Source organism: Elgaria multicarinata, chromosome 1 (genome assembly GCF_023053635.1).
Source record: "Elgaria multicarinata webbii isolate HBS135686 ecotype San Diego chromosome 1, rElgMul1.1.pri, whole genome shotgun sequence".
In the NCBI taxonomy this organism is placed as follows: Eukaryota; Metazoa; Chordata; class Lepidosauria; order Squamata; family Anguidae; genus Elgaria; species Elgaria multicarinata.
Window position 1 is genome coordinate 1,530,001 of NC_086171.1, and position 25,746 is coordinate 1,555,746.

General features: G+C 54.5%; 1 protein-coding gene across 1 annotated transcript in view; it reads left to right on the forward strand.

The window, feature by feature from the left end:
- The window catches only part of LOC134413389 (SCO-spondin-like), a 138,493-nt gene that overhangs the window by 77,633 nt on the left and 35,114 nt on the right, over positions 1-25,746 (forward strand). The window contains exons 60-80 of the mRNA XM_063147571.1: positions 1-18; positions 330-509; positions 2,934-3,098; positions 5,150-5,402; positions 5,801-5,847; positions 6,155-6,325; positions 6,921-7,058; positions 7,871-8,019; positions 8,350-8,444; positions 8,554-8,606; positions 10,309-10,479; positions 13,317-13,396; positions 14,276-14,445; positions 14,587-14,633; positions 15,748-15,948; positions 20,339-20,509; positions 21,963-22,160; positions 22,773-22,869; positions 23,268-23,491; positions 24,243-24,392; positions 24,559-24,725. The exon at positions 1-18 is cut by the window's left edge and continues 74 nt beyond it. Of these exons, the coding sequence (XP_063003641.1) occupies positions 1-18; positions 330-509; positions 2,934-3,098; positions 5,150-5,402; positions 5,801-5,847; positions 6,155-6,325; positions 6,921-7,058; positions 7,871-8,019; positions 8,350-8,444; positions 8,554-8,606; positions 10,309-10,479; positions 13,317-13,396; positions 14,276-14,445; positions 14,587-14,633; positions 15,748-15,948; positions 20,339-20,509; positions 21,963-22,160; positions 22,773-22,869; positions 23,268-23,491; positions 24,243-24,392; positions 24,559-24,725 (2,945 nt within the window). The remainder of the gene's footprint in view (positions 19-329; positions 510-2,933; positions 3,099-5,149; positions 5,403-5,800; positions 5,848-6,154; positions 6,326-6,920; positions 7,059-7,870; positions 8,020-8,349; positions 8,445-8,553; positions 8,607-10,308; positions 10,480-13,316; positions 13,397-14,275; positions 14,446-14,586; positions 14,634-15,747; positions 15,949-20,338; positions 20,510-21,962; positions 22,161-22,772; positions 22,870-23,267; positions 23,492-24,242; positions 24,393-24,558; positions 24,726-25,746) is intronic.

Genomic DNA, 25,746 nt, shown 5'->3' on the forward strand with positions numbered 1-25,746 from the left:
ACACGGTCTGCGCTTCAGGTAGGAGGGGCCACGCCCACCAGTGGCAGCAGGACATCGGACTGCCCTGAACGGGATGGGGGGCTGCCTGTTAATGCCTCGCCCTGCGATTCAACAATGTCGAGTGTCCCAGAGGCAGGGGAAGGAGCCCCATTGCTCTGGGGCAGGGCAGGGGGGTCGGCACAGCCACTTAGGAGCCGCCCCCTGGCCCAGGCGTTTCTTTTGGCCGGGGCGTCTTGCCAGCTGAGAGCCCCTGCCTCTGAGAACACACACACACGTGCACGCACACACTCCTGCCCTGCCTCCGACCTCTCTGCCCTGCCTGTCCCCAGAGGTGACCTTCATCTGGAGCGACTGGACGCCCTGGTCGCCCTGCTCCAAGACCTGCTTCTACGCCCCGGATGTGACGGGCGTGAGGAAGCGCTTCCGGCGCTGCAACGGCACTTCGGAGGCCACGGCGTGTGAGGGGGAGACCGTGCAGGAGGAGCCCTGCGACACGCCCCCCTGCCCAGGTGAGAGGCGGAGCGGGGCCAGGCAGCGCCAGCTCCAGGCCTTCGAGGGCTCTTGGGCGAGACCCCCTGCCTCGCCCCACACTCCCTCGGTGAGCCTGACTTGCTACCAGCTGCTATGACTCCTCACCCCCTTTCTGCCAGGGATGCTTCAGGGTGGATTCCTGCCTTGAGCAGGGGGTTGGACTCGATGGCCTTGGAGGCCCCTCCCGGCTCTGCGATTCTGTGATTCTGCGATTCTGCGATTCTATGATTCTCCTCATTGCGACCACTTCCTCGCAGCAGGCAGAGAGCGAGTAGGCCGTGGCCTCTGCTGCAGCTCCCCCTTCTCAGCAGCACCCTCAGGGGCCCCTGCTGGGGTGTGGGCCCTCGGCACGTGCCTGACCATGCTGCCCCGGTGCTAGGAGATGTGGGAGGATGAACGCTTCTCGACAGTCCGAAGCTGGGCCCTTCCCGACGACATTTCATTGAATTGCTTCGTGCACCGAAGGCTTGTTTTATTGCACCAAATAACGCCCACAAGCCATTCAGCTCCACACCCGCCCTGCTCAGGAAGGAGCTGTTGCAAGGACTGCACGACTATAGGTGAAAAGAGCAACCCTTCAACGTTACAGCGGCCGTCCGGCAGTCCAAGGAACAAGCCGCTTCCAGGCACCAAAGTCTTTAGCGTTTGGTAAACATAAAAGAGATTCCCAAGGACCGATCTACATGGCATGTTAAATGTGTGTGTTCTATTTTTAAAAAAATAGCCGCTGTGTGTGTGGCAGGAAGACAGGATCAGGACCATGCGGCGTGGTTTCCCAGCACACTGCAGTCTCACCCAAAATTGCTTGCACGGAATTTAATATCTGCCCTAGGAGGGAAGCTTCCATTGGTGCCCGTGAACAGCAGTGTGTGTGTGTGTGTGTGTGTTTGTGTAAAAACATTTATTATTATTATTATTAGTAGTAGTAGTAGTAGTAGTAGTATCCCGCCTTTTGCCCAATACTGGGCCTCAAGGCGGCCTTACAAAATTTAAAACATATACAATTTAAACCTAGGGAAAGAAATGTACAAAAATAAATAAATTACAATATTAAAACATAAACTTTACAAGTCCTTAACACAGATGGAGAACCAGATTATTCTCCAAAGGTCCTTCCTGCACGCCAGGGTCCTGCTTGCTTTCTCCTTAAAGCTGGTATTTAAAGAACTTTTAAAAAACCAAATGCTTACACACGTTTAATGCCTCTGGCAGTTCGGCTATTTTACACCAAGGGAGGAGCAAGGGGAAATCGTTCCAGAGGTGATGCGATTAATGGGACCTTGACAAATAAAGGGCACTTGGATTTGATTCCCCCTTTTAGGAAATCCAATTTGCTTTCCCCTTGAAGTTCTCGCACAGCAAAAGGTGGCCACCATTTTGGCTCATTAGAGGTCCAACAGGAAAACATAGAACCTAATAGGGCAGCCTTCCTCAACCTGGGGTGCTCCAGATGTGTTGGACTGCATCTCCCAGAATGCCCCGCTGGGGCATTCTGGGAGATGCAGTCCAACACATCTGGAGCGCCCCAGGTTGAGGAAGGCTGTAATAGGGCGACAGTTGATCTATTTCCCTGAGCTGTGAGTGGAACCAACCCTAATTGTGGACTCATTTGTTGTTTTATATGTCTGACGCCACAGATAGTTTTTTCTTCGGTAGTCAGACTACTTAATTGTTCCCTTGTTTGTAGTTTTAATTTTGCAAGGCACCTCAGGGCTGTGTGCAGAAACGCAGGCGGTGCCTCAGTCCTTCTATTAGTGGCGTGTGGGGCGGAGTGCCAACCCTCCCGAGACCAAAACAGCGGCATCCGCTCACGAGAAAGAGGCACCAGCAGGTTCAGCAGAGCCCTAACGTTTGCAGAAATACTAAAAAACTTTACGGAAAATATTTCTTTTGCACTTTAATAAGTTAACATCAAATATATCATAAGTATCAATACATATTCCTCATCCTATGTTTTGGAAATGATTGTGGACCTCGTCACGGGTACGAAGTATCTAGGAATAGAACTGAATTCATAGAATCATAGAATAGCAGAGTTGGAAGGGGCCTACAAGGCCATTGAGTCCAACCCCCTGCTCAGTGCAGGAATCCACCCGAAAGCATCCCTGACAGATGGTTGTCCAGCTGCCTCTTGAAGGCCTCCAGTGTGGGAGAGCCCACAACCTCCCTAGATCACTGATTCCATTGTCATACTGCTCTAACAGTCAGGAAGTTTTTCCTGATGTCCAGCCGGAATCTGGCTTCCTGTCACTTGAGCCATGACTCCGTGTCCTGCAGGGAGACCCCTGCCCGGGACTGTTGATACACGTGCCCCAACCTCCGGCCCTATCCTGGAGACATTTTCCTCCTGTTCCTTCCTTCCTTCCCATCTCTCTCTCTTTCTCTCTAAACCCTGTTCCCAGTGGAAGGCATCTGGACCCCCTGGACAGCCTGGTCCACGTGCTCGGCTCTTTGCGACTCCGGCGTCAAGACCCGCAACCGCACCTGCTCCAACCCTGCCTACGGGGGACCCGAGTGCTCCGGACCGCTCATCCAGACCCGCGATTGCAACACTCAGCCCTGCAAAGGTAGGGCTGGGGGCTTCCGTGGCCCGGATTGAGAACCTCCGCGGGCCTGGTTAGGCCTATGGGCCAGAGGTCGCCCATCATGACCCGTGGGATGGGGGCATCGCTCTTTGTGACTGAGGGCCAAACAGGTGACATGGGAGAGGGCCCCCTCCTCATTTCCTGACTTCCTCTAGGTCAGCCTTCCTCAACCTGGGGCACTCCAGATGTGTTGGACTACAACTCCCAGAATGCCCCAGCCAGCTGGCTGGGGCATTCTGGGAGTTGTAGTCCAACACATCTGGAGCGCCCCAGGTTGAGGTAGGCTGCTCTAGGTCCTTTCTACTTTAAAATGGAGAGAGTTGACCCACATTTGATCAGAGCAGTGGGGCAAGGAGTGGGGGAGGATATTATTTAACCTTTTCCCTTGCACTGTTTCCCCATCTACGTCGTGCTTCCCCAAGATCCTATTTGCCACGGTGCGTGTGTGCGTGTGCGTGGATTGGGGTGGGGGAAGGACCACGGACATGATGTTGTATTTCCTCTTAAAAAGCCATTTATGCAGGTGACAATCTGGGCATCTACAGGTCAACCGAGAGGAAGAATGGTGACAGTATCTGGCCAGGACTGGGGAGACCCGGGTTCAAATCCCGACTGGGTTGTAAAAGTTACTCCCTCTCAGCCTGTCCCGCCTCATAGGGTGGCTGTGAGGACAAAATGGTGGTGAGGATGGACAGACCACGTTCATTCGTTCGTTCGTTCTATTTCTGTGCCACCCAATAGCCAATAATCTCTGTGTGGTTTACAAGCCTTAAAAAACCTTAAAAATACAATATTGTACATAATATAAAAACGTTCCCATACACACATATGAACAGACACAGTGCACGCACACACAGAGATTATTATTAATATTGTTATTAAAATCAGCCGTGCAAAAATCCCAGGACCGAGGTCCTTCAAGGAAAGGCAGGATATAAATGGAAGGAAGGAACAAAGAATGTTCAGGAATGACCTTCCGTTTGTCCGGAATCGCCCTGCCTTTTCACCACGTCAGTCGGTTGGCTTGAGTTCATTTTCCAGTTGGGGTGGGGGGCACCTGTAGCAGTCCAGATGTCATTGGCCTCCACTTCCCATCAGCTTTAAGCAGCAATGGCCAATGGCCAGGGATGGTGGGAGTTTAGTCCCATGTTTGTGAACCGCCCAGAGAGCTTCGGCTATTGGGCGGTATAAAAATGTAATAAATAAATAAATAAATAATGTCTGGGGAGTTGCCAGTAGATCATCGCCCCCTCCTCTGTTTCTCTGCGGGCCTTCCTTTTCTCCTTTCTCAATCACCCTGGCATAGAATCATAGAATAGCAGAGTTGGAAGGGGCCTACAAGGCCATCTAGTCCAACCCCCTGCTCAATGCAGGAATCCACCCTAAAGCATCCCTGACAGATGGTTGTCCAGCTGCCTCTTGAAGGCCTCTGGTGTGGGAGAGCCCACAACCTCCCTAGGTAACTGGTTCCATTGTCGTACTGCTCTAACAGTCAGGAAGTTTTTCCTGATGTCCAGCTGGAATCTGGCTTCCTGTAACTTGAGCCCATTATTCCGTGTCCTGCACTCTGGGAGGATCGAGAAGAGATCCTGGCCCTCCTCTGTGTGACGACCTTTCAAGTATTTGAAGAGTGCTATCATGTCTCCCCTCAATCTTCTCTTCTCCAGGCTAAAGATGCCCAGTTCTTTCAGTCTCTCTTCATAGGGCTTTGTTTCCAGACCCCTGATCATCCTGGTTGCCCTCCTCTGAACACGCTCCAGCTTGTCTGCGTCCTTCTTGAATTGTGGAGCCCAGAACTGGACGTAATACTCTAGAGGAGGCTTAACCAGGGCCGAATAGAGAGCAACCAGGACCTCACGTGATTTGGAAGCTATACTACTAATGCAGCCCAAAATAGCATTGGCCTTTCTTGCAGCCATATCGCATCTCCTGCCCCAGCCCCCACCCCAAATATCCTGCTCTGCCTCCCCTGCCCCTGCCCACCCCTGCTGCTGCTGTCTCACTGCAAGTCTCTGCCTCTCCCTCGCTTGCAGCGCTGTGCCCGGGGAACATGGTGTACCAGACAGCGGAGGAGTGCCGGCGGAAAGGAGGGCCCTGCCCACGCCTCTGCCTGGACCGGGGCCCCCGCGTGGAGTGCGCCTCCCACTGCCACGAGGGCTGCTCTTGCCCCGACGGGCTCTTCCTGCAGGGCGACACCTGCCTGCCGCTCAGCGAGTGCCCCTGCTACCACCAGGGGGAGCTCCACCAGCGGGGCAGCACCGTCCCCCTGGACTCCTGCAACAACTGGTACGGGGTGGCTGGCCTCCCAGTTCGGGGCAGGAAGGGTGGAGCAGAGGAGGAGGGCCGTGTCAGTCCATCCAGGAGGTTACCCCTCCATCAGAGGAGGCCCGTTCTGGTCCTGTCTGCGCCAGAGAAGCCAGGCTCGTCGTCTGGAGGTCTTGCTCCTTCCTCGCTGCCTAACCGAGATGTGGGTGGCAGCCGTCTGCAGCTGTCCAAGATCCCAAACAGCCCTCAAGAGGCACCCTTGGGCGCTCTTTCATCCCCACTGCAACTTTCCCCTATAAAGTCCTGATCCATTCCAGGACCAGCCTGCCCCTCACCGGCCGTTGGGCTCTGTAGCCAGCAGATCTGGGTCCTTCTGTCCCCGGCATAGGCAATCTGAACGTCTCGCGCTTCCTTTCCAGCACCTGCATTGATGGGGAGATGGAATGTGGCACCGAGCCATGCCCAGGTAACGTAGGAAATGCTGCCGGGTGCCTTTTTAAAAAACTGGAGGTTCCAGTGGGGAGAGGTGGGGGGGTGGATGCAGGAGCCCCAGGCTTGAGCCCTGCAGCTGGCTGGGTCAGCCTCCTTCTCAGCCTAGGCCGCCTCGCACGGCTGTTGTGAGAACGCAGTGAGATAAGATGAGATTCTGATCTTATGCAGGCTGGGGCGGGTGGGTACACATCTATCTCCTCGGGACTGCTAGGGCTTGGAAGCGTCACCCCGAGGAAGACCCCTGAGTTGCCTCCGTCCCTCTCCCCCTGTGCCCCTTGCAGTTGACTGTGGCTGGAGTGGCTGGACAGCCTGGGGGTCCTGCAGCCGTACCTGCAACGTCGGCACCCGTCGTCGCTACCGCTCCAGCTCTGAGCCCCCTGCCGCCGCCGGAGGACAGCTCTGCCAGGGATCCAGTGTGGAGATTGAGTTCTGCAGCCTGCAGCCTTGCCAGGGTGAGAGGAATTGGGGGAACACCACCACCCTGCCCAGACCTGAAACTGAGCCAGGCTACAGCCCTTGGGCCAGTTTTCAATTCCAGAGGAGTTAACTGAGCAAGAGTCTCTTTAAGCACGTGAGGAGAGCTTTACCCTCATTCATGCCAGCTCCCGCTTTTGAACACTTCGGAGTGCTGTTGGCACCCTCCTTTTTTAGGGGTGGGGGCCTTCTGGCCTGGGGGGCCTAATAAAGCCTGCGGAGGTTCCCATCAGGTCTGCAGGCTCTCGGGCTCCCTCCCCTGGCCTGGAGGCTACTGGAGGCTTTGGGGAGACATTTCCCCAGACCTGAACAAAAGTCAGCCTTGCCTGGCAAGTGGGCCCCAAAGGTTGGGGGCATTGGTGGGGGAAGGGTGCCCAGTTGGGCACGAGCTGTAAGGCCGCCCCAAAGCAGGAGGAAGCGGGCTGAGAGGGGCCTGCCCTCATCGTGGCTTTGGGGTCAACGCCTTTGGGGGTCGAGGCTGCTGCTGGTCTCCCTCCCGAAGCTTCCGATTCAGCACTGCTGGGGTTAAACCTCCCACCCCTTCTGAATCCCCTCCCTTCCCCCCCACCCTAGGTTCCGGCATGGACTGGGGGCCCTGGTCAGAGTGCTCGGTGCCCTGTGGGGGCGGCTATCGGAACCGCACGCGGGGCAGCAGCACCGCCGTCTTGCGCAGGATCGAGTTTGCCACCTGCAGCCTTCAGCCCTGCGCAGGTGAGCCCTTGGCTGGGCCTCTGGATCCACCGCAGCAGGCCGGGCATGTAAATGCTGGGCAAATGGTGGATAAAGGGGCATTCATGCCGTGCTTGACCGCACCTTTGCACCGTCCAATAACCGGAGCTCTCTGGGCAGCGTATAGTAAATTAATGGGACCGGTGACCTAGGGAGGTGGTGGGCTCTCCCACACTAGAGGCCTTTGAGAGGCAGCTGGACAAGCGTCTGTCAGGGATGCTTTAGGGTGGAGAAGAGGAGATTGAGGAGACATGAGAGCACTCTTCAAGGACTTGAAAGGTTGTCACACAGAGGAGGACCAGGATCTCTTCTCGATCCTCCCAGAGTGCAGGACACGGAGTAACGGGCTCAAGTTAAAGGAAGCCAGATTCCAGCTGGGCATCAGGAAAAACTTCCTGACTGTTAGGGCAGTACGACAATGGAATCAGTGACCTAGGGAGGTGGTGGGCTCTCCCACTCTAGAGGCCTTCAAGAGGCAGCTGGACAACCACCTGTCAGGGATGCTTTAGGATGGATTCCTGCATTGAGCAGGGGGTTGGACTCGATGGCCTCGTAGGCCCCTTCCAACTCTGCTATTCTATGATTCTATGAATAACAGAACAGACGAACTACAAAGAATGACAAAAACAGAGAGATAAAAGCAGCAGCAGCAACAAGTGAAAACACGGCAGCCCATAAATCCTGGGCTTCTTCTCAGCCTGCAAAGCTCCGCGCCCTGTGATTACAGTAGCCGGCTGCCCGTTCCGGCTCTGATACTGTGAGACGCCCACCTCTGCCTTGTCCTTTCCCACCAGCTGAGGTGCCCGGCCTCTGCCCGGAGGGGAAGGTGTGGCAGGAGTGCGCAGAGGGACCGGCCTCCTGTGCGGAACTCAGCACGGATCCTGGTGCGGCAAACAGGACCTGCCAGGCTGGCTGTTTCTGCCCTGGTGGCGCCGTCCTGCTGGTGAGTGTGGCAGAAGTCCCACCCAGACACCCCCTTCCTTGCCCTCTGCCCTGCGGCTGAAACAACTGGGAACCCAAATCGCATTGAGGATGCAGAGCTAAGCGCAGGTGCAGCACAGAGCTACGCACATGTGCATGAACTTCAGGGTTTATATCGGCCGAGGAATGTCGTTTTCCCCATCCCCAGATGTTGGATTTGGTTACAGGGATGGGGTGAGAGGGGGCCCCATAGCACAGCGTGCAGTTCGGGGGCGGCTTAAACGTCGAGCGGGGGGGGGGAAGACAGGCTCTTCCTGCCCCCAATGCTGGTGCCCCACATCTCTCCTCCTAGAACAATCTCTGTGTGCCGAGGGAGGAGTGCCCGTGTGCTGTGCAGGGGATGCTCTATGCCCCGGGAGACGTCGTACCCAAAGGCTGCGAGAACTGGTCAGTGCACCTTCCTCTGACTCTCCCACGCGCCCGGCCCCCCTTCCCTTCCCAGACCGCCAGCTGACCCCCCCCCCCCTTCACCACGCGCCATTTTCTCCTCCTACAGCTCCTGCCTCTCTGGCCAGGTGGGCAACTGCTCCCGCGCAGCCTGTGGTGACGGTAAGGCCCCGGGTTACAGGGGACTCTTCTTGCTCCCAGGCTGCCTCCCCCAATCTAGGGCCTTCCAGATGTGTTGGATTCCCATGGCCGTTTTGACTGGGAATGATGGGGGTTGAAGTCCAACTGGAGGGTATCAGGTTGTGGATGCTTGCTCCAAAGGGATTATTGCTGGGACTATTGCCGTTCAGAAGTGGTGGATGAGAGAGCGGTCCTCTGTTTGCACCGACAAAGGGCTGCGTCCCGTTCTGACGATCCAGGGTCATTCCCAGGTCGCTGTGGGGTTCATCAGATGAAGGTTTTATTGTCCACTCACGGCTTTTCAGGCATCCTTTAGATGAGGGTGTCCACCCGCCTCCTGTGCTTCTTGCCTTCTATCCATCACAAAATGGACCCCTTTTAATCTGTCTTTTTTGTAAGGAAACGGAATGTGCTGCAATCTCCTGCTGTGTGCAGGAAAAGCGGCGTGATAAAAGCGGCCCCTGAATGGGCCACGTGGTCTTTGTTTACTTCCTCTTTCTTCTATGGGAAGAAAGAAGAAGTATTGTGGGACAAGAGCAGGGGCGGAGAAGTGACGGTAGGGAACCGTGATTCCACACCCACCCACACACCCCATCTGGTGACGCTCGGTGTCTCTCTAGGGAACTCTGGCTCCACTTCCAAATTCGCTCCTCTGGGTACGGTCCCTGAGTATAAAATAATCAGAGGCTGAAGTGAGTCTAGCGCAGCAGCGGGGAGCATGTGGGCGGACAGCAACTTGCATCACTTCAAGCCAGAATTACGAATGATGAGGGATGATGGGAACTGGAATCCAGCAACCTCTTGACGGCCACACCTTCCCCACCCCTGATCTAGGGTTTTATCCTCCTGGGCGGTGTGCTTTGAGCTTTCTTTTGTTTGATACGTTCTTCAGAGTTTGTTCCGTGCATGAATTTAAAAGGTTTTCACTCTTTTTGCCCATTAAATGTGGCTCCAGGGGGGAGGGAGCTGGCCTTGTGACTGACGCAAGACCAGCCAATCAGCATGCGCAATACAGCTGCTCTTCAAAATGGAAAACCAGGTGCCTGCTGAGCGCCGTCTGAGTTTGACCGTGGTCCACAGGGTGCCAGCGTGCGCTGTCTCAGTGGGGACGCCGATGAACGTGTGCCCACCCGGATGCACCTCAATGGCGCCCGGGTTCACAACATGGCTGGGGCATTCTGGGAGATGCAGTCCAACGCATCTGGAGCACCCCAGGTTGAGGAAGGCTGCTCTGGAGGCTTTGATGCCCCGTCCTCCACCTTCAGACTCCAGAAAGAGCACGACTCACCCTCCTGAACAGACATGTTACATTAAAGGTGCAAAACCTCAGGCCCATGCACCAAATTGGGGTCCCAATCCAGCCCTCCAGAATTCCCCAGGCAGCCATGCCCCCTACCCCTGGCCTCACACCCCCTTCCTTCAACTATAAAAGGTTTATTTTACCGTTCTAAAAGACTTAAGTTCCTGGCACCCAGAGCTGCAAGCTAAAACAGGCAGGCCAACACCTCTGTTGGACTGCCTGGTGGATGGAGCCAAAAACTTTGGCTCCACCCACCACTGGAAGGGACACCCACACCCACACACCCACACCCACACCCACACCAAGCATCGTCAGAATTTAATTCAGCCCTCAGGCTGCAAAGCGTTTTAGTGCCCTGGGTCTTATGTGCTTCTCCCTCATCAGTGAACGGCCACTGGTCCGAGTGGACACCCTGGAGCGAGTGCTCGGCTTCCTGTGGCTTGGGACTCCAGAACCGGTACCACTTTTGCACGGACCCCCCTCCGTCTGGCCTGGGAGTGCCCTGCCTGGGCCCTGAGCGGGAGGAGAAGCCCTGCCACGTCCAGCCGTGCACCAGTAAGTGTTTCCTGTGGAAGACCCCAGCCAATGGTGCCACCTCAAAGTGTGGAGAAGCAGCCTGGAAGAGCACGCAGAGTTGCACAACGGTTTGGTGCCACCGGGCCCGTCTTTGGACGGTGCGCCCCCCGGGCCCTGATCTCACAAACCCCCTGCCTGTACAAGCACAGCCCCATGGGAATCGCAGCTCTTGGGGGCACTACATCAGGGTGCCACAACCCACGACGCCCTCCCCGTGGACAGACATGGCCTCCCGGGAGCATTTCCCGGTGTGGGTTTGTCCGGGACTTGATCAGGCTGGTTTGATGCGCCTGCCGCAAAGCCAAACGGAACCTGTGGCCGGCCGTGCAGGACCTTGCCAGGGTGGGGTGTGGCGGTCACAGGAAACGGGTCCGAAATAGAGGCATTCACAGAAAGAGAGGCGTCTCTGGTCTTACTGTTTGCCACCAGAGGATTCCAAAGAGGGAAGGCAGTTCCTGCCTATTATCAATTAGATTTCTCAGATGCCTTCCTGCAAAAAAAGGCTCGAGGCGTCTTGCAACAAAATGATAAAACATCCAGAACTGAAAGCAGCTAAAAGCAGTGGGAGAGTGAGGGGAGGGGGGGGGGGTGAGCTTCCAAGAACATGTCTGGAAATGGCAGTTTACTTAAGCCACCAGTCCTGAAGCTCCAGGACCTTGCAGTATGTGTGTGTGTGAGAGAGAGAGAGACACACACGCACACACACCGTCAGCTTTACCTGCACACGGTCGCAGGTTCAGCCCCCACCAGCATCTCCAGTTAGGAAGGAGCAGGTACAAGGGTGCGGAGGGTCCTACCGCCATTCCGAGGGGCTGTGCTGAGTGTCCCCCCCGCCCTCATTTTTTGCAGGAAGCGGGGGCTGGGGGGGTTGGAGCCCCTGGACCGACTGCACCGTCAGCTGCGGGGGAGGCATGCAGAGCCGGGGGAGAGCCTGCGACAGTCCTGCCCCACAGGGGGGCGGGGACTACTGCGAGGGGGCTCCCACCCAGGTGGAGGCCTGCAACTTGAACCCGTGCCCAGGTGAGCCCAGGGAGGGGGAAGCAGATCCTGAGCCCGGTGGGCGATGTGTAAACAGTGCAGAAAACGGTGCAGACACATCCCCACCCCATTACACCCCAGCTTTGCAGGGCTGGAAGCACCAGCTGGAGGAAGAATTGCTCCCACACATTTGGGGAAATGTGGGGGGGTTTGAGGGGGGAGGGGTTGCCACCGATGTGTGCCAGTGTGGGGTAGTGACTAGAGTGTCGGACCGGGAGTCAGGAGATCCGGGTTCTAGTCCCCGTTCCGCCATAGAAACCCACTGGGCCAGTCACAGACTCTCCACCTCACAGGGTTGTTGTGAGCATAGAAATAGGGAGGAGGAGGAGGAGGGCCGTGTGAGCCACCTTGCGCTCCTTCCAAGAGGAAAAAAAGGCAGGATGATGATGATGATGATGATGATGATGATGATGATAATAATAATAATAATAATAATAATAATAATAATAATAATAATAATAGGAAAAGGTCATAATTATTCTGTTAGTCACATCAGTCGCCGGCATCACATCAAAAAGCTATACAGAAAACCTTCAGAAACTGGGCCTCCCAAAATACATCCACACCAACACCCAGAAAGCCGTCATAATTAAAACAGGCTCAATTGTCAGGAAATTCTTGAATCAGTAAAAGACAGCATGACTTGTCAAAGCCTGTTACAACCATCTAGAAAAACTAGTACTTGCTGCTGTTGAAGCATTTTGGATTACTTGCCAGGGATTGAGAAAAACCTCCTTTTGAGGGCTTTAAATAAATTTTAAAAAAAACAGGATGGAAGGACTATTTAAAGTTTGCAAGCTCCTGTCCTCCCACGGTATTGCTCATTCATGGCGATAATGGAACTGCTTTTCTGATGAAGTCAAAACATATGACGAAACAGGACAAAAACCGGATGCCTGCAATGCCTGTAATCTGACTTGTATAAAACAATCTGACTTGTTTCATACAAGAGATAAAATTATTAATAATAATAATTAATAATTATTATTATAATAATTATTAATAATTAGGCCGCCTTGAGGCCCAGCATTGGGCAAAAGGTGGGATACAAATAATAATAATAATAATAATAATAATAATAATAATAATAATAATAATAATGGCTAAGAGTGCTATAGTGTGATGTCAGGGAGATGGGCAATTTTATTTATTCTTTATCTATTACAGCGTTCCCCAACCTGGTACTCTCCAGAGGTGTTGGACTGCAACTCCCATCATTCCCAGCCACCATGCCCATGCTAACTGGGAATGATGGGAGTTGCAGTCCAACACCTCTGAAAGACAACAGGTTGGAAAAGGCTGATCTCTTGCTATTCCTGCTCCCCTCTTTCTTGGGCCTGTTTCTCAAGCACAGCATTCACAGCGCACACACACCCCTTCTCACCCTGTGTTACCCTCACAACAACCCTATAAGGTAGTTTAGGCTGAGAGATTGTGCCCGTCCCAAGGTCGCCCCATGAATGCTGTGGCTTGGTGGGGATTTGAACCCACATCTTTAACCACACTGGCTCTGGGAGCAAGTCGTGGTGTATCTCTGCCCCCTTCCAGTAATTTGGATGAGAGGCCGCGTTCCTTAGAGTTCTGGCGAGGGAGGGGGGAGGGAAGGTCTCCTTTTATGATGCTTCTCCTGCCCAGAGACCTGGAGCTTCGATGGGCCTGAAGTCATTTGGGACCCTCCCCTTTTGGAGGAGATGGGCTGGGGTTACTTGCATGGGTGGGTGGGTGTCCTTTTGTGCCACTAGCCCTTTCCTGCCTTCACCTTGCGCCTCTCCGTGCAGCTCCAAACTGCTCTGCCGTGGAGGCCTCTGCCTACAGCCGCTGCGGCCCCCCGTGCCCTCGCTCGTGTGATGACATCGCGGTGAGCCCCAGCTTGCGTGTGTGACCCCCTCCATCCCATGGCTTTTGTCTCTGAGCCCAGCGTCCCTGATACTCCCGAAAGAGCCAACGCCACTCACCCATCTCCACCGGCCGATTTTCTTTAGCGCAGAGAGGGTGGACCAGAGTGGGCTTTTTCTCTCCTCATCTTAACCCCCTCCTTTGAGGGCCAGGGTTCACAGAGAGCAGGCGTGGGGAACCTCGTTGAGCCAAGGGCCGGATTCCATTCCAGAGAAGCTCTCGGGGGCCGCGTTCCGGTGGTGGGTGGAGCCAAAGGTAAAAAGGGGTGTGGCCAAAACCAGCCCTGTATTTCAATCAAAAGCTCCTCTTACTGCCACCCACTTAGGAGAGCCGTTCCAGCCTTTCAGAAGGGGTGAGAGCCTGCAGAAACGCTGGGTAGCCGCCCAACGGTCAGTGGTGGGTGGAAGGGGGCCTGGCCATGTGGGGAACCCAGGAGGGCTGGATTTGGCCCCTGGGCAGACCGGGTTGGGCCTGCAGGATTGGGCCAGCTGCAGTTCATTTGCAGTTTTCTGCCTTCCCACCCCACCCCCCATTCTAAAAGGTTGAAACGCCTCTTCTAAGGGCTTATTAGTTCAAGGAGTAAAAGCTTTAACCTGACTATGCTGATCTTTTTGCTATTGCTGATATTTTTGGACTCGGCGCCCTTTTGTTTTTGGCTCCACCCACCGAGGTTTTCTCTGAAGTGGAATTCCGCCCTCGAGATAAAAGAGGCTCAACACCCCTGACGTAGATCACGCGCTCCACCATGAACCCCCCTAACTCTCCCTCCCGCGTGCCCCGTGGCCTCTCTCCATGGCCTCTCTTTGTGGCTCACTCTCACCCTTCCCTCCCCTGACCCCAGCACTGCATGTGGGCCTGTGAGCCCGGCTGCTACTGCCCCAGTGGGAAGGTCCTGGATGGGAACGGAACGGCCTGCGTGGAGAAACACCGCTGCACCTGCCTGGACCTGCTCACTGGCCGCCGGCACCTGCCGGGAGAGAGCGTCCCTCGCTCCGATGGCTGCAACAGCTGGTGAGGCCAGCCAGGAGGGGAGGCGGGGATGACGGGCTATCCCAGGAGCACCGGGGGGGACCCTCCCAGCTCCGGCCAGTGTGTGTGTGTGTGTGTGTATGTGTGTGTGTCTCACATTGCCTGCTCTTCCTCTCCTTGCAGCACCTGTGCCGAAGGGAAACTGATCTGCACTAACCAGCCTTGCGCCAGTGAGTAATGGGCAGGGGAATCATAGAATCATAGAATAGCAGAGTTGGAAGGGGCCTACAAGGCCATTGAGCCCAACCCCCTACTCAAGGCAGGAATCCACCCTAAAGCATCCCTGACAGGTGGTTGTCCAGCTGCCTCTTGAAGGCCTCTAGTGTGGGATTGCCCACAACTCCCTGGGTAACTGGTTCCATTGCCGTACTGCTCTAACAGTCAGGAAGTTTTTCCTGATGTCCAGCCGGAATCTGGCTTCCTGTCACTTGAGCCCATTATTCCGGGAGGGGAAGGGCCCTGCAGAAGGGGAGGAGGCTGGGTGAATGCTGGACAGCGGCCAGTGCACGAGGGCAACTCCATAAAGAGCGATCAGCCTCTGCTTCCTTTGGACGATCCTCCCAGAGTGCAGGACACGGAATAACGGGCTCATGTTAAAGGAATCCAGATTCCAGCTGGACATCAGGAAAAACTTCCTGACTGTTAGAGCAGTACGACAATGGAACCAGTGACCTAGGGAGGTTGTGGGCTCTCCCACACTAGAGGCCTTCAAGAGGCAGCAGGACAGCCATCTGTCAGGGATGCTTTAGGGTGGATTCCTGCATTGAGCAGGGGGTTGGACTCGATGGCCTTGTAGGCCCCTTCCAACTCTGCTATTCTATGATTCTATGACATTGCTCCTCGCTTCCTATACGCAGTAGGACACAGCCTTCCCCAACCTGGTGTTGGACTACATGGCTGTGGCTGGAGGTGATGGGAGTAGTAGTCCAACAGGCCTAGAGGGCACCAGGTCGGGAAGGCTGCCGTCCGAGGAGCAGGTCTTGAGAGAAGGGCGCCTTCTCTGCCTTCATCACAGTGCCTCGATGCTCCTCCCGCATCGAAGTCTCGCCTCCTTCCTTGCAATCTGCGTAGCTTAAGGCCTCTGGGGACCCCGGGAGAAATTCCAACTCTCCATCGCTGGGCTTGAGCCCACAGTGGGGCTCGGAGGAATGTCCTTGTCTGAGATCCCTTCTCCAGCTCTGCCCCATTCCTGGGTAGAGGCTGAATCCACCCTTGCAGAAATGCCGGGGGGGGGCAGGGGGGCTGCTTCGGAGACCTTGTGAACACTTTTGCTCTCTACCCCAGTTCCGGGCGGCTGGTGTGACTGGGCCCCGTGGAGTCCTTGCTCCAGGACGTGCGGCAACGAGATGGTCACCCGCTACCGGACCTGTAGTTGCCCCAAGCCAGAGCATGGCGGACCCGAGTGCGAGGGGATGCAAGAGTATCACGGCGACAGCGGTGTGCAGATCCAGAGGGCAGAGTGCCCCACGGCCACTTTATGCCCAGGTAACAAGCCTTGGGAACAAAGTGGGAGGCAGGTGGTGGCGGCGGCGGTGGCGGTGGGTTCTGCCCCAAACTCTGAGAGCCGGCAATGGGGCTGTGCAAACTCCCCCCTCACCAGGCCATGTCTGCTTCTCTATCAGTGGAGAACAGCCGTGTCTACGCACCCCAATCGCCTGCACTTCTAGTGTTCTAGTGGTGCATAAATTATGCCGAATCCAAATGTGCCCAAATCCAATATTGAGACACTCGTGAAAGATCACAGGCAAGGCATTAGGCTCCAAAAATGTTTACTCTCGAGAATAGGTGAGGACCTGGCGCCCACACGGTGCTGAGGCAGGACAATAGCGTACCCTATTTCTTCGATTCTAAGACACACTTTTCCCCCCAGATAAACATCTCTAAAAATGGGGTGCGTCTTAGAATCGCAGGTGTGTCTTAGGGTTTTTTTTTCTGTTGGTGGTACTGAAAGTAGTGTGCGTCTTACAATCGATGGCGTCTTACAATCGAAGAAATACGGTATATACTTCCATGCAGTGGTCAGAAGGGGAATTGCAGCTGAGATAACTCGGCCGCCATCGCCATGTGCTTTCCCAGGTGTGCTTTGCGCTTGTAGCCCTCCCCCTATTGGTTATTATTATTATTATTATTATTATTATTATTATTATTTATTTATTTATATAGCACCATCAATGTACATGGTGCTGTACAGATAACACAGTAAATAGCAGGACCCTGCCGCGTAGGCTTACAATCTAATAAGTTGTAGTAAACAATAAAGAGGGAAGGAGAATGCAAACAGGCACAGGGAAGTGTAAACAGGCACTGGGTAGGGTGAAGCTAAACAGTATAGAGTCAGAACAAACTCAATATTTGAAGGCTATAGGGAAAAGAAAAGTTTTTAGCGGAGTTTTAAAAGCAGTGATTGAGTTTGTAGTTCTCAAGTGATCTGGAAGAGCGTTCCAGGCGTAAGGGGCAGCAGAAGAAAAAGGACGAAGCTGAGTAAGGGAAGTGGAGGTCCTTGGGCAGGCGAGAAGCATGGCATCAGAGGAGCGGAGAGCACGAGCGGAGCGATAGTGTGAGATGAGAGAGGAGAGATAGGCAGGAGCTAGACCGTGAAGAGCTTTGAAGGTCAGCAGGAGAAGTTTATATTGGATTCTGGAGTGAATTGGAAGCCAATGAAGAGATTTCAGAAGTGGAGTGACATGGTCAGAGCGGCGGGCCAAGAAGATGATCTTAGCGGCAGAGTGGTGGACAGAGACCAGCGGACTGATGTGAGACGAAGGAAGGCCAGAGAGAAGAAGGTTGCAGTAGTCCAACCGAGAGATAACCAGTGCGTGAACGAGAGTCTTGGCAGAAGAGACAGACAAAAATGGTCAAATCCTGGCAATATTATACAGGAAGAAACGACAGGACTTAGCTACTGCCTCGATGTGAGAAGTAAAGGAGAGCGAGGAGTCAAATATAAAGCCAAGACTACGAGCTTCCGTGACCGGAGTAAGCGTGACATCGTTGACAGTAAGAGAGAATGAGAGGTGAGGAGAAGGTTTAGGAGGAAAAACAAGCAATTCAGTCTTTGCCATGTTAAGTTTCAAACAAGGATGAAGCAGCCAGGACTTGGCTGGGTTTGATTGGTCAGTTTCATTTGAAACTGACCTATGGTGTTGTCCTGGCAGTTAAATCAGCAGTGTGGATTCAGCGGGATTAACTTAATCAATATCGTCTGGGCTTGGAAGTCGCCCACGTGCCGCTTGCAGGGGGGTAAATGGAGTTTTTACTGAGGGGCTTCTGGCCACTCCCTGCCTTGTCGTGCCCATTCGCCTTTTCCAGGTGTCCCCTGGTGGGCTCCTGGTGGGGTGTCCTAGAGGGGGTGCGGGGTGTGTGTGTTTGCGTGTACACGTGTGCGGACGCGTGTGTTCACGTGTTCAAGTTTGCAGCTTTCTCTTACTTCTATGTCAGGAAACGAGGTTTAAGCGTAGAGATAAAATAAGGACGCCAAGCATCAACAGTACATTTACAGTAGCTGTATTTTCATAACAAGAAAATAACAATGTCCATTACATCAGCAACTTCAGGAAAAACAAACAAAAAAACAGCTACATGCTGGGAGGAAGATTAAAAAAAATACCTCCCCCTCAAGGAACATACCAGGCGACTTCCTTCTTATATACATTTGCCCTGATCTGCATCACCTGGTGTCTGGCCTTTTTAAGCTATTAACCTTTTATTCACTTTAGAGCACATAGAATAGCAGAGTTGGAAGGGGCCTACAAGGCCATCGAGTCCAACCCCCTGCTCAATGCAGGAATCCACCCTAAAGCATCCCTGATAGATGGTTGTCCAGCTGCCTCTTGAAGGCCTCTAGTGTGGGAGAGCCCACCACCTCCCTAGGTAACTGGTTCCATTGTCGTACTGCTCTAACAGTCAGGAAGTTTTTCCTGATGTCCTGCTGGAATCTGGCTTCCTTTAACTTGAGCCCATTATTCCGTGTCCTGCACTCTGGGAGGATCGAGAAGAGATCCTGGCCCTCCTCTGTGTGACAACCTTTCAAGTATTTGAAGAGTGCTCTCATGTCTCCCCTCCATCTTCTCTTCTCCAGGCTAAACCTGCCCAGTTCTTTTAGTCTCTCTTCATAGGGCTTTGTTTCCAGACCCCTGATCATCTAGAGGGGAATCCGCACGTCGTTCCGAGATCGCTTCTAAGCGACCCCAGTGTGGCGTGAAAGTGATCGTGTAACTTGCCTTTGGAAGAGCCGACGAAGAGACATCTTTGCCGCCGCTGCTGCCACCCACAGACCTCCTCGCCAACTGGCGAGGAGAGCTCGGCTGAAGAAGGCGGGGTTGAGAGCGGAAGAAGCTCTCCACCCTGCCTTCTTCCCCCGAGCTCTCCGTCCCAGCCGGCGAGGAGGTCTGTGGGTGGCGGCGGCGGCGGTCAGCTCTTCCAAAGGCAAGTTACACGATTGCTTTCACACCGCATTGGGGTCGCTTAGAAGCGATCTCGGAACGACGTGTGGATTCCCCCCTGGTTGCCCTCCTCTGAACACGCTCCAGCTTCTCTGCGTCCTTCTTGAATTGTGGAGCCCAGAACTGGACACAATACTCTAGATGAGGCCTAACCAGGGCGAATAGAGAGGAATGCCTTCAAACTTTAATAGAAGTGTTAAAGGGCCAAATCAACAATTTGCTTTTGTGACTTTTTTTTCAGAATAATACCAATTATTATTATTATTATTTATTTATTTATTTATTTATTTATATAGCACCATCAATGTACATGGTGCTGTACAGAGTAAAACAGTAAATAGCGAGACCCTGCCGCATAGGCTTACATTCTAATAAAACCATAATAAAACAATAAGGAGGGGAAGAGAAAGCAAACAGGCACAGGGTAGGGTAAAACTAACAGTACAAAGTCCAAACAACATTAAGTTTTAAAAGCTTTAGGAAAAAGAAAAGTTTTTAGCTGAGCTTTAAAAGCTGCGATTGAACTTGTAGATCTCAGATGTTCTGGAAGAGCGTTCCAGGCGTAAGGGACAGCAGAAGAAAATGGACGAAGCCGAGCAAGGGAAGTAGAGACCCTTGGGCAGGCGAGAAACATGGCATCAGAGGAGCGAAGAGCACGAGTGGGGCGATAGTGTGAGATGAGAGAGGAGAGATAGGAAGGAGCTAGACCGTGAAAAGCTTTGAAGGTCAACAGAAGAAGTTTATATTGGATTCTGAAGTGAAGTGGAAGCCAATGAAGAGATTTCAGAAGTGGAGTAACATGGTCAGAGTGGCGAGCCAAGAAGATGGTCTTAGCGGCAGAGTGGTGAACAGAAACCAACGGACTGATGTGAGAAGAAGGAAGGCCAGTGAGAAGAAGGTTGCAGTAGTCCAGCCGAGAAATAACCAGTGCATGAACCAACATCACGCGTGTCTGAATGCATGTCAGGATGCGTGACTGCGTGTCAGGGGAAATGGACATTCTAGTTTTTACATCACCAGGAGGGGAGAGAGTGAGATCCAGAACTTCCTCTGGGCTTTGGTTTCCTTTGAATGAGGTCCCTGGAGACCTTGTTTTGCAATCTTTGCATTTCTTTAGAATTGCACATTGTGGAGCATTGGTTGAGGTGAGAAGGCATTGACACCCAAAGAAATGTCCCAAAGTTCCTTGCTCAATTACCCGGTGTTGGGGGAAGGGAACCGTAAGAGATCCCGAGATCCCACTAATCTCTGAAGGAGGGAGTAAAGCGTGTTAAGTCTTGGAGCCGTGCAGATCTGCCCTCGACAGCCTCCCAGGCTGGGCTGGCAACAGGGCAAGGCCTTCTTCTGTGGGTCTCCCACCCTGCCCCATTTGTGCCGTGGCTGCAGCTAGGAGGGGCTCACCCAACCCCGCCCTCTTGTTTTGCACCCGGCAGTGGACGGGGGCTGGAGCACGTGGAGCTCGTGGTCGCCTTGCGATGCCTGCGTCGGAGACTCCGTGCGCAACAGGGACTGCAGCAGCCCCCCGGCCCGCTTTGGGGGGCTGCCCTGCCCTGGGGACGCCCGGCAGAGCCGCCCGTGCCACGACGGAAGCACCGTATGCGAAGGTGAGGATCCGCGTCGGGCAGGGCGGGTGTTCGGTGTTCCCACCACCACCAGAGGAGGGGATGGGGGGGCGCTTACTTGGAGAAACCTTCCCCGACCTGGTGCCCTCCAGTTGCCTTGGACTACAGTCCCCAGCATCCCCCAGCCAGTGCATGCAGTCCAACACATCTGGAGGGCACCAAGTTGGGGAAAGCTGACTTGGAGCAGCTGCTGTCTTCAGTCTGCCCAGAGGGCAAATGGAACTCCACGCCGAGGCATCTGGAGTTGAAACAACATTTCCCCAAATCTTAGTTTGGCAAGATTTGCAGCCTGGCTTTTGACCACGTTTTGATCACCTGGGCCACGGTCGTGCTCCGCCAGGCCCCGCTCCTTCTGCCAACCCCAGAGGAAGGCAGGATCATCACAGGATCATAACCCCTGTGAGGTTGGGGAGCGGGTCAGGGAAGGAGGCAGGGCTCAGACAGGTAGAGAGGGAGGGGCCGGCCCCCTGGTATCGCCCAGACCCCAGCTACACTGCTGCTTTGAAATGGTATTTATTTATTTATTTATTTATTTATTTATTTATTTATTTATTTATTACATTTTTATACCGCCCAATAGCCGGCGCTCTCTGGGAGGTTCACAAAAATTAAAACCGTGAAGGGCATAAAACAACCAACAATTTAAAATCAGAAATACAGAATACAATATAAAAACCACAACCAGGATTAAAACCACACAGCAAAGATTGATATGGGTTAAAATATGGAATTAAAACAGTAAAGTTTAAATTTAAGTTAAATTCAGTGTTAAAATGCTGAGAAAATAAAAAGGTCTTCAGCTGGCGACGAAAGGAGTACAGTGTAGGCGCCACACGAACCTCCTTAGGGGGCTCATTCCACAACCGGGGTGCCACAGCGGAGAAGGCCCTGCTCCTGGTAGCCACCTGCCTCACTTCCTTTGGCAGGGGTTCACGGAGAAGGACCCCTGTGGATGATCTTAAGGTCCAGGCAGGCACATACGGGAGGAGGCGTTCCTTCAGATGGCCCCAAGCCATTTAGGGCTTTGAATGTTAGTACCAGCACTTTGAATCGGGCCCAGGACACATGCCATATACCAGTTTCAAACCAGTTTCTAAGTCTTATATCCTGCTTGGTGTAGATCTGTCCCGGGATGCAAATCTGGTCACCCCTGCTGTACGACGATCCTACAAGTGCTTAAATCCACCGCTTGTAGGATCATCACCTGGTGTTTACGACAGTCACCCAAATTCCTACACTGACACGGCCTCCACATAGGAGAACGCAAGGGGTCCCGTGGTGCCGTTGGGAGGGTGACGGGCTCCAAATCCCGGGAACCGGGGCAGCTCTGGAATGGACAACGTGACTCCTCAGCTCAGGATCTGGGAGCCACGAGGGAGGAGAGACCTGGGGTGGGCGTGCAGAGGGGGCTGAGTGCCCTTCTCGCCCCTCCCAGGCTGTGGCGGGGGACAGGTGTCTTTCCCCTGCGGCAAGGCCTGCCCGCGCACCTGTGAGGACCTGCGCCCGGATACGGCCTGCTTGGACAGCCCACAGTGCCAGTTTGCATGCGCCTGCCCGGACGGACAGCTGCTCCAGGACAGCGCCTGCGTCAGTCCGGCCCAGTGCCGTTGCAAGTACCAGAACAGCTGGCTGGGTGAGTGTGGCCAGAGCCCTTGGAGGGGAAGGGGCCCGAGCAGTGAGGCTTCCGTGGCGCCTGCCCCGTGGCCGGGCAGGGCCCTTCCTCTGTGGGAGGCCTTCTGCCTCTCCTCCCTGGGAGGACCGCCCAGTGGGGCAGGCCGTGCGGAGTGCGAGGAGGCTGAGTTGGATCAAGGGGCGTGGAGTGCGGGAGGCTGAGTGAGGTGGTTCTGTGAGGCGCCGCCACGCTGCAGCATCCTGTGGCTGAACCCTGTGGAACCAGACGACGCCCCCGTCAGGCAATGCAGACTGGCTGGCTGGCTAGAGCACCTTCTCGCACCCGGCTTGGCACAGCCCTCTCTCATCCCGTCAATCCGGCCTCCCCCAAACTGCCCACCCTCCAGATGTGTTGGACTACAATTCCCATCATCCATCTGGAGGGCATTAGCCGGGAGATGGCTCCCTCAGGTCACAGTGTCTTTGGGGGTGGGAGTGATAAAACCAGGGAGCACTCGGAGAGGCAGCTGCGGGGGACGGACAACCTTTCAGCTCCGTCGGCGGTGTGGCGGAACCCCGCATGGGTGGGAGAGAAGCTGCGGCCCAGCCGAACGGTCTCCCCTTTGCCCCACAGGTGCCCCTGAAGGGCGGAACTTCTCTTCCTGGCCAGGATTGCCTCTGTGGGAGTACGCCCAGCCGGGGGAGACGGTGCACGGGCCCTGCCAGAACTGGTGAGGAGCATCGCTGGTGCCAGTGGGCACAGAGCTTTGAAACGGAGGGGCCCTCTGGAGCTCCCTGGGGCAGGCTCCCCACGGAGGAGCCCCACCAAGGCCTGCGGGACAGAGAGGCCCCCCTCCAGCCCCCCAGAATGCATTGCTCTCCATATTTCGTGATGCCCCCCAGCCTCTCCCGGCTCCCCGTCTGGTCTAAAAACAAGTTGTGCAAACATTGTTTGCACAACAACAGAGAGCAGCCCACACAGGAGACCATTACACTAATAATATGAATGTAAACTGTGCAACCAGGTAACTGAATGAACTAAACCATGAAATAAACGCCGCTCTGAATTTTAAAAGTAGCCCCTTGAAGGAAGTTCATCCTCTCCCCACCCCTCATTCTCTCTCCCCAGCACGTGCGTGGCCGGGCTCCTGCAGTGTCGCGTGGACCCCTTGTGTCGCCTGGATGGCGGCTGGGGCACCTGGGAGCCGTGGTCGCCCTGCACCCAGAGCTGTGGGGAGGGGGCCCAGTTCCGCTTCCGGGAGTGCAGCAGCCCGGCCCCCCAGAACGGAGGCCGGGGCTGTGCGGGCGGCACGGAGCAGCAGCGGCCCTGCCCAAGCCAGAGCGATTGCCCAGGTGAGGAGGGGTGGGTGGGAATTGCGGGGGCAGGGGCTGCGGGGGGCAGGGGGAGGCTGAAGTGAGCGGTGATGGGGAAGGATTGAGACATTCTGTGGGGGAAACAGAGTTCAGATCAGAGAGATCAGCCCCACGCCCTGGAAGAGCCTGTGGCTCTGTGGGCCAGATTCGGGCTCCCAGCAGGCTGTATTTGGCCCGCGGGCCGGGGGTTCTGCACCCAGGCTGTGCTTCTCCGTGGCAGGAAGCTATAGGCTAGAATTAGTGGCCCTGCCTTTTGTGGGAGGCCGAGTCCTCACCCGACTGGATGGGCCGGTGTCCATAGGAATCCCTTCCACCCAGAAAGCTAGCATGTCATGGAAGAGGCTAGGCCTCTTCTCCTCGAGGCGCTTGTTTTCTGTTTGCAAGGAATCCTTCTGCAGTGCAGGGGTGTCTGACTCCTCCCACTTCATTCAGAGGCGGGGCTATGCAAATGACTCTGGTGGGCGGTGCCTCCCCCAGCTCCTAGTCCTGCCTGCTTCAATGCAATAGAGCGTTCAGATGGGAGAGTTTAGAAGGGAGCTTTTGCTGGCCGTCTGAAATGGTACAGCCAGAGCTTGCATTGCCTCACCACCATACGAGGCCTTAGCCCAGCCAGTGTCATGAATTAGCGTGTGCAAATGAATCGTGGAAAGGGGAGAAATGAAGACTGAGCGTGCTTCCCCACCCCCCTCTGTGCTGCTTGTTCGAGTTCTGCCTTCCCCGTCTCCCGCAGAGGAGGAAGCGTGGGGCGAGTGGTCTCCGTGGGCGCCCTGCAGCGTGTCCTGTGGCGGGGGAGAGCAGGTGCGCAGCCACCAGTGCCGGCAGCCGGACTGCCAGGGCTTGGCTGCCCAGAGCAAGACGTGCAACACCCAAGTCTGCCTCGGTGAGTTTGCGGCGTCTGCCAGATCCCCCTCCCCGAGAGAAGCCCTTCCCCTTCTGTGATGCCGGTGCAGGGGGTGGTTGGCATTTAGTGATGCCTCCTGCTGCCGGGAGCCTCACCTGGACGCGTGACGGGAGTCTTATGCCGCCGCCGCCCTTTCCCCTTTCAGAGGTGGGCTGCCCGGTGGGGCGTTTGTACCGGGAGTGCCTGAAGGAAGAGGGGTGCCCCTACAGCTGCGCCCACCTCACCCGCCAGATGGACTGCTTCTCTGACGGCTGTGAGGAGGGGTGCCACTGCCCGGTGGGCACCTACCAGCACGATGGAAGCTGTGTCCAGGTTGGTGCTTCTGGCCTCTCTCTCCCTCCCTCCCTCTCTCTCTCTCTCTCTCAGCTGCTCCGGGGTGGAATTTCTAAACCTTGTAAGGATCCTAAGCTGTGACATGCTGGGTTTCACCTTTGGGACCTAGGTCTATGTCTTATCTTGTATGGGAGTGGGAGGCAGGAGCAGGGATTGGCTAGGAGCTGGACAAGGTATTGGTATTGACGTTCAAAGCCCTAAACGGCTTGGGGCCAAGTTATTTGAAGGAACGCCTCCTCCCATATGTACCTGCCCGGACCTTAAGATCATCTACAGGGGCCCTGCTCCGTGAGCCCCTGCAAAAGGAAGTGAGGCAGGTGGCTACCAGGAGCAGGGCCTTCTCCGCTGTGGCACCCCGGCTGTGGAATGAGCTCCCCAGAGAGGTCCGCCTGGCGCCTACACTGTACTCCTTTCGTTGCCAGCTGAAGACCTTTTTATTCTCTCAGCATTTTAACACTTAATTTTAACTTAAATTTAAATTTTACTGTTTTAGTTCTCTATTTTAATCTTATATCAATTTTGCTGCGTGGTTTTATCCTGGTTGTGCTTTTTATACTGTATTTTGTATTTGTGTTTTTAACCCGTTGGTTGTTTTATTATGGTTTTAATTTTTGTGAACCGCCCAGAGAGCTTCAGCTATTGGGCGGTATAAAAATGTAATAAATGAATATAAATAAATGAATAAGGTATGAACACCACCCCCACCCCCACCAGCTGCAGCAGCCTGGGCCCTGCCTGAGCGACCTGCTGTCGTGTTTCCCAAAACATCCCTCCTGATTGGGAGGCGATAAAGTGGTCTGCCACGTCATCCACAAAGCTTTATTCAGGCAATAAACATCTCTTCCCACCTGAAGGGAGTCTAACCTCTAGGAGCTTTCCGTTAGGCAAAACTATGCAAATAATAATAATAATAATAATAATAATAATAATAATAATAATAATAATAATTTTATTTGTTACCCGCCTCTCCCTCTGGATCGAGGTGGAGTACAACACAATT